The sequence below is a fragment of the Arachis ipaensis genome, chromosome B1, assembly GCF_059453495.1.
Source record: "Arachis ipaensis isolate K30076 ecotype BB chromosome B1, ASM5945349v1, whole genome shotgun sequence".
Taxonomy (NCBI): domain Eukaryota; kingdom Viridiplantae; phylum Streptophyta; class Magnoliopsida; order Fabales; family Fabaceae; genus Arachis; species Arachis ipaensis.
In genome coordinates this window covers 135,516,123-135,534,671 of record NC_142436.1, presented here as the reverse complement: position 1 = coordinate 135,534,671, position 18,549 = coordinate 135,516,123, and the positions used below count along the sequence as shown (strand labels likewise).

The window sequence follows — 18,549 nt, the reverse complement described above, 5'->3', positions numbered from 1 at the left end:
TTCATAAGGGTTGCTCCTTCTGAAAGTGTACTATTCATTTGTTTCCTATTCATATTTATGCCTAAAGAGAATATAATTTTGCAAAGAATGTACACATGCTTATACACATAATAGTTATGCAGTAATTTCAGCATCTCAAGCACAAAGGAGTCATCAAGCATTTTGTTTTCTCAATTCAAATTGAAAAGTATTCAAATATGAATACCGAATTGTGACTCAAAAGCTAGATAAAAAAATATTCAGAAAACACTTTTCTATTGTCAAACAATTTTTTTTATTCAACCATAAGATTTCATGTATCAGGGCAGTTTTCAACAATATTCCAAAGCATACATTCGTCAAAAATTGTGTTACAAGCACATCTTTAAGAATAGGTTCATCAAGCTCAATCACAAAACTGAGCACAAGAAAATTAATCATTAATCATTTCAAAACAGTGCATAAAACCGAAATAGAGCATGAGAAATAAATTTTTCATTTTAAAACAGAGCATGCCCAAATCACTTTCAAACCAACCAAGTCACATGCATTAAACATAAATTATCAATTCCAACAAAATTATTCAAAAAATTATCAAACAACCAAACAACCCTATTCTACTTTTGCTACTCCTTCTTTTGTCATCAAAGGAGGAATTAGAAGCAATTCAAGCATGCATAAAATCTGGTTAGAGTTCACAGTTCTTATAAACCGCAAAATAAAGTAGTTGTTAATTGTTTACAGTCATCCAAGAAAAACAGTGTCTAAAACAAACTAAATTGTTCCGAGACAAATATCCAAATAATAGAAATCAGCAGCAAGAGACATCTTTAAGCATTTGAGCCATCCTCCTCAGAATCAAGTGGTTTCTCTTAGTCAGTGGCCGTTGTTTTGTCCTCATTAATGTTGTCAACATACTTCATAAGGACAGCCACACTATCCCTTGACTTTTTGAGAGCATTCTCATTTCTGACTGCAAGCTTCCTTGTTTGTTGGATTGTAGAGATTAAATGGTTGGATAGGTTCACAAACTCTTGCAGAACGCCTTTAACAACTCCATAAATGAGTGATTTGTGACCAGTTAAGGCTGAAGTTCCCGAAGTAGAGAGAGGATGGGTGTCATCTAGTTCATCATCATTATCATCTAGGACTACCTTTTCAGTTTTCGTAGTCCCCTTTTTGTGCTGTTTCATTGAATCACCTCCTTTTAGATATAAGTGTCTATTTTCATATGATTCATTTGATAGGTCAACACCAAATTATTCAAAAGTGTAAGTTAAAAATATGCCATAAGAGAAGCTACATTTTTGTCACTCCTTATGCAGTCAAACATATGCCTCACTATTAAGTATGCAAATAAAATTTTAGATTTAGTGATGATAGCATATAAAATTATTGTATCACAGAAAGACACTGATGAGCAGATATTTTATACGCTTTTTGGCATTATTTTCATATAGTTTTATTATGTTTTATTTAAGTTTTATTATATTTTCATAGGTTTTAGTGCAAAATTCATAATTTTGGATTCTACTTTGAGTTTGTATGTTTTATGATGATTTCAGGTATTTTCTGGTTGAAATTGAGGAGCTTGAGCAAAAGTCTAATTTAGAAACAGAGAAAACACTGCAGATGATGTTAGGGTTTGACCTCCATGCACTCGAAAGAGCTTTTCTGGAGCTACAGAAGTCTAAATGACGCACTCTTAATGACTATGGAAAGCTAACATCCATGGATTTTCAGAAATATATAATAGTCTATACTTTTCTTCGGATATGAAGGCCCAAAACTGGCGTTCAACGTCAGCCATCTGTCCCATTCCTGGCGTTCAATGCCCACAAGGGGGTGGCTGGCATCCAACGCCCAAAAGGGGGTCCCTAGCCAGCGTTCAACACCCCTAAGGGACCCTAGCTCGTGGGAGACACTCAAGCTCAGTCCAAACACTCACCAAGTGGGCCCTAGAAGTAGATTTTTGCACTGTCAACTTAGTTTATCTTATTTCTGTAATCCTTAGTCATTAGATTAGTATATATAGACAAGAATTCACCCTTGTTAGGAGACTCTTGCCCACTTTCACGTTTCCATTGTATTTTTCTATTAGCATGAGTCACTAAACCTCCTAGGTTAAGGTTAGGAGCTCTACTAATTTTCATGGATTAAGAAAAGTACTACTGTTATATTCAATTCATGTGTGACTCTATTCTAAGATGTATCTTCGTTCTTCAACCTCATGAATGGGATGATCCGTGATAATCATCTTCATTCTATATGGGTTAAGTGTGAGTCTGTAACAGGAGATCGCTGAACCACAAGCTTGATTATACATCTCTTAGACGGATAATCCACGACTTTGTTGGGGACTTCTCGAGACACCAGTTCAGCCGAGGTATGGGAAGATTAGGGTCTTTGTGGTAGAGGCTAGAACCAAAGGTGCAGCATTCTCTGATCCGGAAGATTCGACCTTGTCTATGGCGTTTTGAGTAGGATTATCAAGGGGATGAATTGCAAGAGCTTCACCCTCATTTAGATTGGGCGCACAGTAAACCTGGCGTTCGGCCTGAAGGAGGAAGATTAGCGGCCATTAAATCGGCGTTGATCACTTACAGCCTGCTATGGAAGGAATCATTCACAGTTGGAGAAAGACAATAGGAAAGGTTGATGCAGAAGAATGAAGCATCTCTGAAACCTCAACTGTTCTCTTATCACTGGTTTCACTCAAATTAAGTAATTTCATCCCTATTCCTGTTTTATACATTTATCTCAACAAACTATCTTTCTAATCGCCTGACTAAGATCTACAAGGTGTCCATAGCTTGATTTAAAACAACAATCTCTGTGGGATCTACCCTAACTCACCTCAGGAATTACTTGGACGACCCAGTGCACTTGCTGGTTCAGTTGTGCGAGTTCTTATTTCGCGCACCAAGTTTTTGGCGCTGTTGCCGGGGATTGTTCGGATTTGACAAACTACCGGATTATCTTATTGCTTAGATTAGGTACTTTTTACTTTTGTTTTGAGTCTTTTGTTTTCTTTTCAAAAAATTTTCAAAACCTTTTCTGTTTTGGCTATGTATTTCCTTTTGATTTTCTTACTTTGAGTCTTACCTATTTCTTGTTTTCTTTTTCAAAAATTTTTCAAAATCTTTTCTTTTCTTTAGTAATATTTATCTTTTATTTGAGTCTTTTGTTCTTGTTCTTGTTAAAGTTTCAAATTTTCTTAGTGTCCTTTTCAAAAATAGTGTCTTTTGTTTGAATCTAGTGTCAATTCTTAAGTTTGGTGTCCTTTGTGTGTTCTTTGTTTCCTTTGAATTTTTGAATTGTTCTTTGTGTTCTTTCTTGGTATTCAAGTTGTTCTTGTTTCTTTTCTTATTTTGATCTTAAAAGTTTTAAGTTTGGTGTCTTTTGGTGTTTTTCTTTTTTTTTTAGTTTTTGAAAATTTAGAGTCTTAGATCTAAAAATTTTAAGTTGGACGTCTTTTGGTTGTTTTTCTCTTTTTTCATTATTCAACAAAAAATATCTTTTCTATCTTTATTTCAAAATTATTTTCGAAAATTTCAAACAAAATTTCAAATTTTAATTTCAAAATCATTATCTTATCTTATCTTAATTTCAAAATCAAATTTCAAATCTTATCTTTTTATATCTTATCATATCTTTCTTTTAATTTGATTCTTTCTTATCTTATCTTTCTTTTAAATTATAAAATTCAAAACTTTTTAAAATCTTTATCTTATCTTTTGTTATCTTTCATTAAATTTCAAATCATTATTTTATCTTATCTTAAATTTTAATTTCAAAATCAAATATTTTCAAAAAAAAAATCAAATCTTTTTCAAATCTTTATCTTATATTGTTTCAAATCTAAAATTCAAAATTTAAAATTTAATCTTCAAAAATCCTATCTTATCTTATTTTAAATTCAAAAATTCAAATTTCAAATTCTTATCTTATCTTAATTCAAATTTTAAAATAAAATCTTTTCAAATCTTTTAAAATTTTATATTTTTGAATCTTATCTTATCTTGTTTGATTCTTTCCTTTTAAATTCAAATTTCAAATATTATATTTTCAAATATTTTTCAAATCTTTTTCATATCTTTTTAAAATCTTTTTCAAAATCTTTTTCAAATATTTTTCAAAATCTTTTAAATCTTATCTTTCTTAATCTTTTTAATTCTTTACCTTATCTTTCTTTTTGAATTTAAAACTTTTAAATTTCAAATCTTTACTTTCTTTCAACTTTTAAAATTTAAAACTTTCTCCTTTTAATTTCAAAATCAAATCTTTTATTTTGTTCTTAAATCTTGTTAATTAGTTAGTTACTTGTTTTATCTTTTATTCTCCTTTCTCTTTTTCAAAACTTCCTAACTACTTTCTCTTCCTTCTTTTTCGAAAATGCCCTCTTTGATTTTAAATCTTGTTAGTTAATTGGTTGTCATATCTTTTCTTAATCTTTTCTTTTCTTATTTTTTTGAAATTTCTTAGTTATTTTTTTATTATTTTCGAATTATTTTTCTATTTTTATTTTATTTATTTGTTTAATTTTCGAAAAAAAATTATTTTAATTCTTGTCTCTTTTCTCTCTTCTTGGTATCTCACTGGGAGCTCTCTATACTCTGACATAGAGACTCCCACTTTTCTTTGTCTCTTGTCTGTGTATGCAAGAACAGGAAGAGTGCACTATGGATCTAGAGGAAGAGGCACAACCAAGAAGAACCTTAGGGTCTTATACAACCCCCACTCCTGACTTCTATGGAAGCAGCATTAGCATACCTCCTATTGGAGTAGCTCATTTTAAGCTCAACCCACAGTTAATCACTCTAATGCAGCAGAACCACCAGTTTCAGGGACTTCCTCAAGAGGAGCCCATAGAATTTCTTGCAGATTTCCTGCAATATGTTGACACAGTGTACACTGATGGAGTAGACCAAGATGTCTACAGATTGATACTTTTTTCCTTTGCTGTTAAAAACCAGGCAAAGAGATGGTTAGACAACCAACCCAAGTCTAGCTTGAAAACATGGAGTCAGCTGGTGGATAAGTTCTTGAATCAATACTTTCCACTAAAGAAGTTAACCTAGTTAAGACTGAACATTCAAGGCTTCAAACAAGAAGATCATGAATCCCTTTATGATGCTTGAGGGAGATACAGTATGATGCTACGAAAATGCCCTACTGAAATATTTTCAAAATGAGTAAAGTTAGACATCTTCTATTATGGACTCACAGATATGGCTAAGATGTCCTTAGACCATTCTGCTGGTGGTTCAATCCACATGAGACAGACAATTGAGGAAGCTCACGAGCTCATTGAGACAGTTGCCAGTAATAAGCATCTGTACTCATCCAATGAGACTCTAATGAAAGAAGAGGTTAAGACAGTGACCACTGAATCAGACCCTCCGAAGTAAAGTGAGTCATTCACCCAGCAACTACACTATCTCACACAGCAAGTGCTAAGCTTGCAAGAGGCTTTGCAAGAAACTCGGGCTTCCAACAGGAACATAGAGACACAGCTGAGTCAAACTAGGCAGAAATTATCTGAATAGATAAAAAAAGAGTGTCAGGCCATCCAACTCAAGAGTGGAAGGACCCTGAACACCCAGCCTCAGAATAACAGGAGACAAGGGGAAAAAGAGCTGACAGAAGATGAACAGATTGCAACCCAAAGCACCTCTAAGGGCGTTGAACACCCAGGAGGGAGTGCTATTGGCGTTCAACTCCCAGAAGGGGGTACCTCTGGCGTTGAACGCGCGGAGGGGGCAATGAAGGCGTTGAACGCCCAAGCAGGGTTGATCAGACACATGCAAGTGCTGAGAACACACCCCCTAGGCAAGCTGGTGGCCCTTCTATAGGCACTATAGATAGTCACTCTGCACCACTCATGGCTCTTGAGTACAAGGCCAAGTTACCATACCCTCAAAGACTCCAGAAAGCAGAAAAGGATAGGCAATTTGCCAAGTTCTTAGAAGCTTTCAAAAAGCTGGAGATCAAAATCTCCTTTGCAGAGGCTTTTGAACAAATTCCTTCATATGCTAAGTTTGTGAAAGAAATACTGAATAGCAAGAGGGACTGGAGGGAAGTAGAGACAGTGATGCTCATTAAGGAGTGCAGTGCAGTAATTAAGAGGAACCTTCCTTAGAAACTGCAGAGACCCCCTAACACTCTTCCCAGAGACACAGAGTTGAATCCAAGAGAAGAGTGTCTGGCCCTCATTAGTACCAAGGAGGCTGAGCCTAAGATGGTACACACTGTTGAGGAACTAAATGAAGAAGAGACTCAAGAAGAGGCTGGAAGTACATTGTTGCACGCCCCTCTTATGAGAAGAAAGCCTGAAGCACCACACCCTCAGATGCCCCAAAAGGAGACCAAGGATGAGCATTGCTCACAATCCTTGGAAGGCTATGAAAAGTTGCAGCTCAATATTCCTTTTGCTGAGATTTTGGAGCAATGGTCTCTATCTACTGGAAGAAACCTCTCTGATGCTGAGAGAGGCGAATTGGTGCTGAGGTTACAGAAGGATTACATGATTATCAAGGTCTTGAAACCTCCACTACCCCCTGACAAAGGAGGTACTTCCATGCAGAGTATAATACTAAAGCCTCCTCCCTTGGTGAAAACTCATACAGTTTCCCCAAACATCAAACTTAAGTTTGGTATTGGGCAGTCACCACCCACCAAGGAGGAAGGTCCCAAGAGGAAAATGCATAAGGGATGGAGAAACAATACAACCCCTACCCTAACAAGCAAGGAGAATTAAGCTCATCACCCTAAAAGAAAGCTTGTTAGGAGGAATTCAAATCTGAGGGCACTAATCTCCTCCTCTTCTCCTATGGAGTCATTTCTGTTAACCAACTGGAAGAAGAGGAAGAAAGTCGGCAATCGAGTGTCAAGCTAATGACATTAAAGAAGTGCTTGTTGGGAGGCAACCCAACCATAAGTAGAGTATTTCTGTTCTTATTTCTTTTGTTTATTTTCATTTGAGTTTATTTTAGTTTATTTTTAGAGTTTTCTCTTGCTTTTTAATGTTTGTGATCATGTACAATAGTTAGAACAGAAACAGAAACAGTCAGAGCTGAAAACAGAACACCCTGGAGTAAAGACCTTGCTGGCGTTGAACGCCAGACAAGGGGGCCAGAGTGGGCATTCAACGCCTATGAGGAGCAGCAAAGTTGGCGTTGAACGGTAGCAAGGGGGCAGAGACCTGGCGTTGAACGCCAGGAAGGAGCACCCCAATGGGCATTCAACGCCTTATAAGGAGCATCAAGCTGGTGTTGAACGCCAGTCAGGAGCAAGAGCTGGGCGTTCAGCGGCCACAAGGGGTAGGGAATTCAAATTCCTTAGCCTCCCAGGACCAGTGGGTCCCACAGAAACTCCACCTACCCCACCTACCTTACCCTCTATCTCTCCCTCTTTCTTCTTCTCCTTCTACTTTCTCATTTCCAATTGTTCATATTTACTTGAGGACAAGCAAAACTCTTAAGTTTGGTATTGCAAAAGCTTTGCTTTTTGACTTCTACCACTCCTAAGTATGGCACCAAAGACTGGTGAAACCTTAAGGAAAAGGAAGGGAAAAGCACTTGCCTCCGCTTCCCTTACCTCGTATGTCACCTATGTAATTCAGTCAAAATTGTCACAGAATGAAACATCCCCAATAAGGAGGACAAGCCCATCACTAAAAGAAGGATGGAGCATGTTAGAGAGCCGACACAGGGACCACAACAAGAGCATGTGGAGCCGCTTCAACAAGAAATCCCTGAGATGCCTCAAGGATGTATTTTTCTCTCCAAAAAATATTTTTTGGGACTAATGGCATACCTCTCTAGGAGAGTTAAGCTCCAACATGGATCAGCTAAGGATGGGACATCAAGAGCACTCCACCATCCTCCATGACATAAGAGAAGAACAAAGAGTTATGAGGAAAGAACAACAGAGGCATGGGCGTGACATAGAGGAAATCAAGCACTCCATTGGATCCTCCAGAAGGAGTAGTAGACGCCATCGCTAAGGTAGATTCGTTCCTTTAATCCTCTGTTGCCTATGTTATTTTTCTGTTTTCCATGTATCTTGTTTTATTTTCTGTTTCTAATTGCATGATCATCTTTATTTTATGTCTTAAGTCTTGAAATGTTCCATGCATCTCTCACCTTGCTTAAAAGAAAATTTTTAATTGAAAAAGAAAAGTAAGATGCATGAATTTCGAGTTTTATATTAGGAATAGTTCAATTATTTGATGTGGTGGCATTGCTTTTGTTTTCTGAATGTATGAATAAATAGTGCATATTTGATGTTGGAGTTAAAGAATGTGGCTCTTGAAAGAATGATGATAAAAGAGAAGTATTATTGGTAATCTAAAAAATCCAAAGAATTGATTCTTGAAGCAAGAAAAAGCAGCAAAAAGCAATAAAAGAAAAAAAAAATATATATATATATATTATATGCGAAAAAAAAAGCAGAAAAAGCCAATAGCTCTTAAAACCAAAAGGCAAGAGGAATGATCCAAGGCTTTGAGCATCAATGGTTAGGAGGGCCTAAAAGAAATATCTTAGCCTAAATAGTTCAAATGAGCTGCTTCCCTAACTATATGCATGTGGTGTGAAGGTGTCAAGTGAAAAACTTGAGACTAAGCAGTTAAAGTCGTGGTCCAAATCAAAGAGTGTGCTTAAGAACTCTAGACACCACTGGCTGGGGACTCTAGCAAAGCTGAGTCACAATCCTAAAGGGTTCACCCAGTTAAAGTGTCTGTGGCATTTATGTATCTGGTGGTAATACTGGAAAACAAAGTGCTTAGGGTCACAGCCAAGACTCTAAAGAAGTTGTGTTCAAGAATAAAAAAGAACTTAACTAGGAGAATCAATAATACCATCTGGACTCTAAGTTCCTAAATATGCCAATCATTCTAAGCTTCAATGGATAGTGAGATGCCAAAACTATTCAGAAGCAAAAAGCTACTAGTCCCGCTCATCTAATTGAAACTGAGCTTCATTGAAAACTCTGAGATTTATTATATTCTTCTCTTATTTTTATCCTACTTTGTTTGGTTACTTGGGGACAAGCAACAATTTAAGTTTGGTGTTCTGATGAACGGATATTTTATACACTTTTTGGTATTATTTTCATATAGTTTTTATTATGTTTTATTTAAGTTTTATTATATTTTCATAGGTTTTAGTGCAAAATTCATAATTTTAGATTCTAATTTGAGTTTGTGTGTTTTATGATGATTTCAGGTATTTTCTGGCTGAAATTGAGGAGCTTGAGCAAAAGTCTGATTCAGAGACAGAGAAAGCACTGCAGATGCTGTCAGGATCTGACCTCCATGCACTCGAAAGAGCTTTTCTGGAGATACAGAAGTCCAAATGGCACACTCTCAACGGTTGTGAAAAGCTAACATCCAGGGCTTTCCAGAAATATATAATAGTTCATACTTTTCTTCGGATATGAAGGCCCAAAACTGGCGTTCAACGCCAGCCATCTGCCTCATTCCTGGTGTTCAATGCCCATAAGGGGGTGGCTGGTGTCCAACACCCAAAAGGGGGTCCCTAGCCAGCGTTCAACTCTCCTAAGGGACCCTAGCTCGTGGGATACACTCAAGCTCAGCCCAAACACTCACCAAGTGGGTCCCGGAAGTGGATTTTCGCACTGTCAACTTAGTTTATCTTATTTCTGTAATCCTTAGTCATTAGATTACTATATATAGACAAGAGTTTACCCTTGTTAGGAGAATCTTGCCCACTTTCACGTTTTCATTGTATTTTTCTACTAGCATGAGTCATTAAACCTCCTAGGTTAAGGTTAGGAGCTCTGCTGATTTTCATTGATTAATAAAAGTACTACTGTTCTATTTAATTCGTGTGTGACTCATTCTAAGATGTATCTTCATTCTTCAACCTCATGAATGGGATGATCCGTGACAACCATATTCATTCTACATGGGTTCAGTGTGAGTATGTAACAGGAGATCGCTGAACCACAAGCTTGATTATACATCTCTTAGACGGCTAATCCACGACTTCGTTGGGGACTTCTCGAGACATCAGTTCAGCTGAGGTATGGGGAGATTAGGGTCTTTGTGGTAGAGGCTAGAACCAAAGGCATAGCATTATCTGATCCGGAAGATTCGACCTTGTCTGTGGCATTTTGAGTAGGATCATCAAGGGGATGAACTGCAGGAGCTTCACCCTCATTTAGATTGGGCGCACAGTAAACCTGGCGTTCGGCCTGAAGGAGGAAGATTGGCGACCATTAAACCGGAGTTGATCACTTACAGCCTGCCATGGAAGGAATCACTCACAGTTGGAGAAAGACAGTAGGAAAGGTTGATCCAGAAGAATGAAGCATCTCCAAAACCTCAACCGTTCTCTTATCACTGGTTTCACTCAATTAAGTAATTTCATTCCTATTCCTGTTTTATGCATTTAACTTAACAAACTATCTTTCTAATCTCCTGACTTTATCTACAAGGTGTCCATAGCTTGATTCAAAACAACAATCTCCGTGGGATCGACCCTGACTCACCTCAGGTATTACTTGGACGTCCCAGTGCACTTGCTGGTTCAGTTGTTCAAGTTCTTATTTTGCACACCAGACACCCTCTAATAAAAGTCGCTTTGTGGTAAGATAATGTGGTTCACAATACGGTGTAATTGAGCACGAAGAGGGCCAAAGGCTTTGTGAGTAGGAGTAAGGCCATTAATAAGAGAGATATTCTCACACACATGAGCCAGAGCATCTTTGTACAAAACACCCAGCCCCTCATCCCACTTACCCGCATTATAAGCACAGACACCAATATCAGTATATTCTAAGGAGGCACTAATGGATTCACTATTCAAGACAAGTTCACAACCTTTGACATATGAATGAATGGATCCCTAATGGTAGGTCAGATTAGCATAAAACTCTCGAACTAAAACTGGATAAGCAAGCTTTTTGATTTTGAAAAAGTGATTCCAGTCCAGAAATTTAAGATTTTTAGCATATGTAAAACCTTGATTTTTCAGATTTGGTAAGTCAGCAAAAAATGTGGGGCATATGGGACGATGAACAACAACACTGATAAACCACTATTTTATGGTTTATCTTGTGCTAAATTGAGTGGTTTTTATCAGTTTCTTGCACACTTATTCATATAAATTGCATGGCTTTACAAATCCTTCTCAATTTTGTTCTATGATTGAAAACTTGCTTCCTAAGCCTTTAAATTGTTAATTTTTAATGTCCTTTTATACCATTCGATGTCGTGATCTGTGTGTTTAAGTGTTTTCAGGCTATATAGGGCAGGAATAGCTTAGAGGATAGAGATGAAGCTTGCAAAAATGGAAGGAACACAAGAAACTAAGGAGATGACCAGCGAGCATCGATGCACACACATGTTTCACGCGTGCGCGTGACTTGGAGCTTTTTATAGCGACGCGTACGCGTAACTGACGTGTACGCATGACACACGTAGAAGACCATCGATGCGTACGCGTGACTGACGCGTACGCGTGACGTGCGTAACATGCTGCAACTGTAGAAGACGCTGGGGGCGATTTTGGGCTGATTTTTTACCCAATTTTTGGCCCAGAAACACATACTAGAGCCAAGGGACAAGCAGAGACTCAACACACATTCACATTTACACAATTTTAGTTTTTAGTTTTGAATCTTAGAGAAAAAAACACTACTTCCTCTAGGGTTTTTCACATTCATAGATTTCTAGTTTTATGCTTTTGGATTGGATATTGAGAAGAGTTACTACTTCCGTTTGAAGTCTTTGTCATTACAGTTTGCTTTCTTATTTCCTTATTCTTTTACTTTCCATTCAGTTTGTTCAGAGTTACATATGGATATCTTCGATTTTGGAATTTATTAATGCAAAGAGTTATTTTTACCTCTAATTAATTTTCTTTTATTACTTTATTTGAATTACCATGTCTTCCATTTACCCCCTTCACATGTTTATGAAAATAGAATTCATGTCAATGGAGTAGACTCCTAATTTGACTTTGGAGTTGATTAAGAGGAGACTCTTGAGTTGGAATGCTCAAGTTTAATTTGTAATTAGAAGTTGTTGGCTGAGTCTCTAGCCTCTAACTCTAATCCCCCCTGGGAAGGGATTAGGACTTGTAAATCAGAGTTGGTTAGTTACTTGACTTTCCTTTATTAGGTAAGGGATAACTAAGTAGAACAACAACCTCTTACTATTATACTTGGGAAAATTCGACAAGGATAGAAATTTCGATTAATCTTCTTCTAGTCAAGGCTTTTATTTTAATTATATAAAATCTCTTGTTAATTTTTATTGCTTTAATTAATAGTCATTTATTTCTCTATTCCCTAACTCTAAAAATTTTCCAGAAAATTCCTGACCAATAAATTGCACTCTTTTGTCAACTCGTTGGGAGACGACCTGGGAATTCTGCTCCCAGTATTTTATTCTTAAATTGTGACAACTCTTTTTAAATTGATAAGCAAAATTTTCGTCGGTTAAGAACTATACTCGCAATGCTGTTTTCATTATAAATTCTTAATCAGCAATTTTCCGTCCGTCAAACACCTTGATAAAAATCATGGTTCATGGCAGAACGAAAACGGTAAGGGTTGTAGTTGGAGTAGGAAGTCATAAAATGAGCTTTGTGAGCAAAAGGATCAATATTTTGTGGTTCCTTTCCTAATTTAAGAGGGATGTGAGGATTACCTCTTTGAGGACGCTGAGGAACTGACCTAGGCTTTGGTCTTGAAGGTTCAGGAATGGGTTCCTCCACAGCAGAACGTTTTTCCTTCGAAGTGCTTAGACGAGAAGGAGCACTTGGTTGAGCTGTTGGCTTAGAGGATGAAGGGTACCTTGGAGTTGTCTTTGTTCGTGCCATTAGATCAGTACGAGGAGGAGAGAGTGATGGAGTAAAGATCGGATCTTTGGAACGTGAGGAGGTTCTTAGTTTTTCTAGGATTCTGAGAATCGGAGTTCGAGAAACTCTTTGGACAACGGTTTTTTTTTCATCTTTATATGAAGCAAGAGTTTTGCAAGTATCAAAATAATGATGATAGTGAAAAGAAATTAAAGAGGTTATGCAAGGAGTTAAGAAGAAAGAAATTTGGTAACTACTACAAGAAAAGGGTTTCTTGAAAACATACATGTGCAGAACCTATGACTACCCTTTGAAAAGACTTGACATCATACAGAAAAGGGTTTTATTTAAAATAAAAGAAATAAAGATAATAAAACCAATTTAAAAGAAAATTATTATAATAAAAGACAAAATCAAAGACCCACATAATAGATGTAACACTCATTAGGCCCAAAAGTGGTAGTGTTTAAGGAAATATAGTGGACCACAAAAAATATAAAATGAAAAGTTTGCCCACATGATTCAAAACTTGATGCTGGCCCCAGAAACCACAAACCAGGAGAATGACTCATTAATTGCCCAGAATTGTCTCCTCCTGACTTGAGAGACAAAAATTTCAACCAGCACATTAGCAAAGCTAAAATAATAAATCATGACTAAGAATGCCTAAGCAAGTTCTCAATTGGCAAAATTTGTCCTCAGCTAGAAGTTTGGTGAATATATCAGCAAGTTGATCCTCTGATTTAACAAATTGAATGCTAATATTTTCATTTTAAACATATTTCCTTATTGAGTGAAATCTCACTTCAATATGTTTAGTTCTTGAGTGCAAAATAGGATTTTTAGAAATATTTATGACACTCAAGTTATCACAAAATAAGAAAATGTTCTTGGCATTCAATTTATAATCAGCAAATTGAGTTTTTAACCAAAGCAACTGAGAACAGCAAGAGGAAGCAGCAATGTATTCAGTTTCAGCAGTAGTAAAAAGCCACTATGGACTGCTTTTTGCTTGACCAGACATTCAAAAATTTACCTAGAAAATAGCATATGCCAGACATGCTTCTCATATCAACTCTATCTCCAACAAAGTCTGCATCACAGTAACCAACTACAGAAAAATCATCAGTTCTAGGGTACCATAAACCAAAGTTGGATGTGCCATGAATATATCTAATGATTCTCTTAACTACAAAAAGATGTGATTCTTTTGGTTGTGATTGGAATCTTGAGCAAATTCTAATACTTTGTACAATGTCAGGTCTAGAATAAGTTAAATACATGAGTGAATCAATCATTCCTCTATACCTAGTCTCATCAACATCTTTCTCAGTTTCACCATTTTCTAACTTAGAATTAGGGTGGATGGGAGTTCCCATGAATTTGACATTTTTCATACCAAATTTCTTAGCAAATTCCTTGGTATACTTTTCTTGATGAATAAAAATTTCATTTTTCAAAAGAAAAAGAATTAAGTCTTTCATACCAAGTTCTAGGAGCTTGTCTTAACCCATAAAGAGCTTTTGAAAGTTTGAAAACATGATTTGAAAAATCTTTATTTTCAAAATCAGGTGACTGTGCCACATATACTTTCCTATCAATTACTTCATTAAAAAATACATATTTCACATCCATTTGAAATAATTTAAAGTCACAATGGGCAGCATAGGCTAGAAGAAGCCTTATAGCTTCCATTCGAGCCACAGGAGCAAAGGATTCATCAAAGTCTATTCCTTCTTCTTGATCATATCCTTGTGCCACCAATCTTGCTTTCTTTCTAGCTATACTTCCATCTTTACCCAATTTATTCCTGAATATCCATTTGGTACTGGTTACTTTATTTCCACTTGGCTTTGGAACAAGCGTCCAAACTTGATTTTTTTCAAATTGATGAAGCTCTTCCTCCATGGCCTTTACCCAAGATGGGTCATCAAGTGCTTCCTTGATGTTTTGTGGCTCAATTTGAGATAGAAAAGTTAGATTTGATTCTTCAGTTACTTTTTTTAGTGGAGGACCGAGTCTTGACTCCTTGAGATACATCCCCAATGACGAATTCTTGTGGATAGTTCTTCAAAAATCTCCATTCACGAGATCTTGTGGATTTAGGAACAGATCTGGTTACAGTGGGATCAAAAAAATTTGTGTTCCTAGGAATTTCGCCAGTTTCAGGAGATAAAATAGAATTATCTCCTGCAGAATCTTCTGCAGCAGCAATTTCGGAATCAAGATGCCCAAAATTCTCTCTTTCTTGATTTTGGGCTTCACTGTTATTACTTTCCACTTTATTTCCTACATCACAATCTTCTACAACACTTTGAACCATGTTAGTATCACAAAAAGTAACATGTATGGACTCCTCAATGATTCTAGCATCTTGATGATAAATTTTATAAGCTTTGCTAGTTGTAGAATAGCCTACAAACAAACATTCATATGCTTTTGGATCAAATTTTCCTAAGTTTTCTTTTTTATTTAAGACAAAACATTTGCATCCAAAGATATAAAGATAATTTAAATTTGGAGGGTTTCCTTTCCAATGTTCATAAGGGGTTTTCTTTAAAAATTTTCTTATGATTGTTCCATTTAAAATGTAGCAAGCCGTATTAACCGCTTCAGCCCAGAGGAATTTAGGAACATCACTTTCACATAACATGGCCCTAGTCATTTCTTGAATGCTTCTATTTCTTCTTTCGAAATTTTGATTTTCAAACTCTTTACCATGATCACTTCTAATAAAAGCAATCTTCAAATCCTTTTCATTTTGAATTCTTTTGCTAAAAATCTCAAAAGCCGAAAAGGCATCATTTTTATGCATAAGAAACAAAACCCAACCAAATCTTGTGTAATCATCCACAATCACCATACCATAATGTTTACCATCCAAGCTTTGAGTTCTTGTTGGGCCAAAGAGATCAATATATAGCAATTCAAGTGGTCTCTTAGTGGAGATGTCTTCCTTAGATTTAAAAGAGCTCTTTGTTTGTTTTCCCATTTAATATGCATCACATGTAAAATCTTTGTCAAATTTGTTAAAGGAAGATCTCTTACTAAACCCCTTTTAACCAGCTTGTTTATTTGAAATATGCTACCATGGCCCAATCTTTTGTGCCATAGCCATTTTTCAGATTCTTTAGAATGAAAATAAGCTACATTTTTATTCTTTAGTTCATCAAGAGTGAGGCCATACACATGATCACAACGACTAGCAAAAAACAATACTTCATTGGTTTTTTCACTCACAACACGGCATTCTAATCTTTTGAATATCACCAAGTAACCCAAATCACACAATTGGCTAATACTTAAAAGATTATGCCTAAGACCATCAACCAAAAAGACATCTTCAATAAAGGTAGAGTGATTTTTACCTACTTTTTCAACAGCTATGATTTTACCTTTACCATCATCTCCAAAGGTCACAAATCCTCTATCATACTTGTTGAGTTTGATGAAAAAAGTTGACCTTCCCGTCATGTGCCTAGAGCATCCGCTATCCAAATACCACATGTCTTTCTTCCTTTTGGATGTTAGGCAAATCTACATATACTCTTAAGTAACCTTAAGTATCCAAACTAATTTGAATCCTTTGAAGTTAATCCATCTTGATTGTCCAAGTGCATTAAAGTCACAAACAACATTATATGTTTGGTTTCCTACACTTCTTTTATCAATAAAGCATTGGGAGTAAGAGTGACCATATTTCTTGCAATTAAACCAATGATTTCTATGTGCATGTTGTTGAAATTGATTGAAGCTTTTATGCTGAAAATGATTAAAAGATTGAAATTTTCTGGTTCTTGAAAAATGTTCATTTCTTTTGACATTTATTTCTAGCATCAGCACCCCTATTTGCAAACAGTCTCAAACTAGAATTTTTGGAAACAAATTGGCTTCTTGAATGTGAGGAACTTTTGTAAAATTAGGGTCTTTTAAAAGCAACCTCATTTTTTGATAAGTAGCCCAGACCTGAATTGTTTGGACCAGGTTCAGTTCTAGAAGAAGAATCATTTCTATAAAAAATTAGCTTTTCAAAAGAAGTATCATTTTTAAACAAGTATCCAATGCCAGATTTATCAAAAGAGGGTTGCGTTTTTGAAGAAGAAGTCATGAATTTTGCAATAGGTTTCTCAAAAACTGCATCCTTTTTGGTCACATAGCCTAAACTTGATTTCTCAAACAATGGTCTTCGATTTGCAAATAATTTGTCTAAGTTACTAGAACTATGAGCAAATTTTTCCAAATCACTGTTTAATATTTTAACCATTTTATTTAGTCTTTCATTTTCAACAATAAGTTCTTGAAAAGGATCAACAATATGGTTTCCTTTAAGCTTTTTAATTTCAGATTTCAAAAATCTATTTTCTTCAATGAGATCCATAGCATATTCGGTCTCCTTCACTTTTTCTTTTAGAAAATCATTTTCAGCTTTCAATATTTCATTTTCAAATTTGTATTTATTGTATTTATCCTTCACTTTTTCTTTTAGAAAATCATTTTCAGCTTTCAATATTTCATTTTCAAATTTGTATTTATTGTATTTATTTAGCAATTTCTCAGAGTGGTGGGTGAGATCATCAACAATAACATGTAAATCATCCATAGATAGTTCATAGTAATTTACCTCATCCAGTTGATCTTCACCAGCCATAAAGCATACTTGAGCTTCATATTTGGAGTCATCTTCCTCATCCGAATCATTTTCTAGATCCTCCTAAGATGCCATGAGTACTTTCTTCTTTTCTTTCTTTCCTTTATCTTCCTTTTTGAGCTTTGGGTAGTTGAACTTGAAGTGTCCAGCCTCTTTGCAGTTGTGACATATCACCTTGTTCAAATCCATCTTGTACTCTCTTGAGCTTGAAACTTTGTGTCTTCCTTTGTTCCTTATGAGCCTCCTTAGTCTCCTAGCAAAAAACACAAGTTTGTCATCTGAAAAACTGTCACTAGACTCACTCTCATCAGGTCCTACTTTTGATTTTAGGGTTATTCCCTTTGATTTTTGGCTTGTGTGTGTGGTTTCATATGCTAGAAGTTTCCCTCTCAACTCATCATAGGTTAGTGGGTTCAGGTTGTTACTATCGGCTAGGACAGTGATTTTTGTTTTCCATTCTTTTGTGAGGCTTCTAAGGACTTTTCTCACTAGAGTTTGTTCGGTATGTGTCAAGCCCATAGCATTAAAGCTGTTGATGATGATTGAGAATCTCTCAAACATCTCATTCATGCTTTCTCCATCCTTCATGGTGAACATCTCATATTCTTTTTGCAGTATATCGATCCCTTGTTTCTTTGACTTGCTTGGTGCCTTCGTGTGTAACCTAGAGTTTCTCCCAGATTTCTTTTGTCATCTTGCATCTAGACACCTTTCGATACTCCTCAAAGCTGATAGCACAGTGTAGCAAGTTGATAGATTTAGCATTCAATTCTACCTTCTTTTTATCTTCATCATTCCATTCGGCTTTCTCCTTTGGAGTCACCACTCCATCAATACTTGTCTTTGTTGGGATTTTGTGACCACTCACAACTATCCTCCATATGTTGTAATCAATTAATTGAATGAAGATCCTTATCCTTTCTTTCCAGTAGGCATAGTTCTTCCCATTGAAGAAGGGAGGCCTTTGTTTGACTGATTCTCTGTTAGCGTGTAGGCCACTGTGGTTGTGCCGATGTTGTTTGCCATTGGACCTTTACTCCAAGCTATTAAGCTTGATTCTTGAGACCTTGGCTCTTGATACCAATTGAA

At 36.1% G+C, this 18,549-nt stretch overlaps 1 protein-coding gene across 1 annotated transcript; it reads left to right on the top strand.

The window, feature by feature from the left end:
• Nucleotides 1-4,661: 4,661 nt before the first annotated feature.
• On the top strand, nt 4,662-5,060 carry LOC148578496 (uncharacterized). Its single transcript, XM_088503065.1, has one exon. It carries the CDS (start codon nt 4,662-4,664, stop codon nt 5,058-5,060), a length of 399 nt encoding a protein of 132 aa, XP_088359191.1.
• Nucleotides 5,061-18,549: the final 13,489 nt, after the last annotated feature.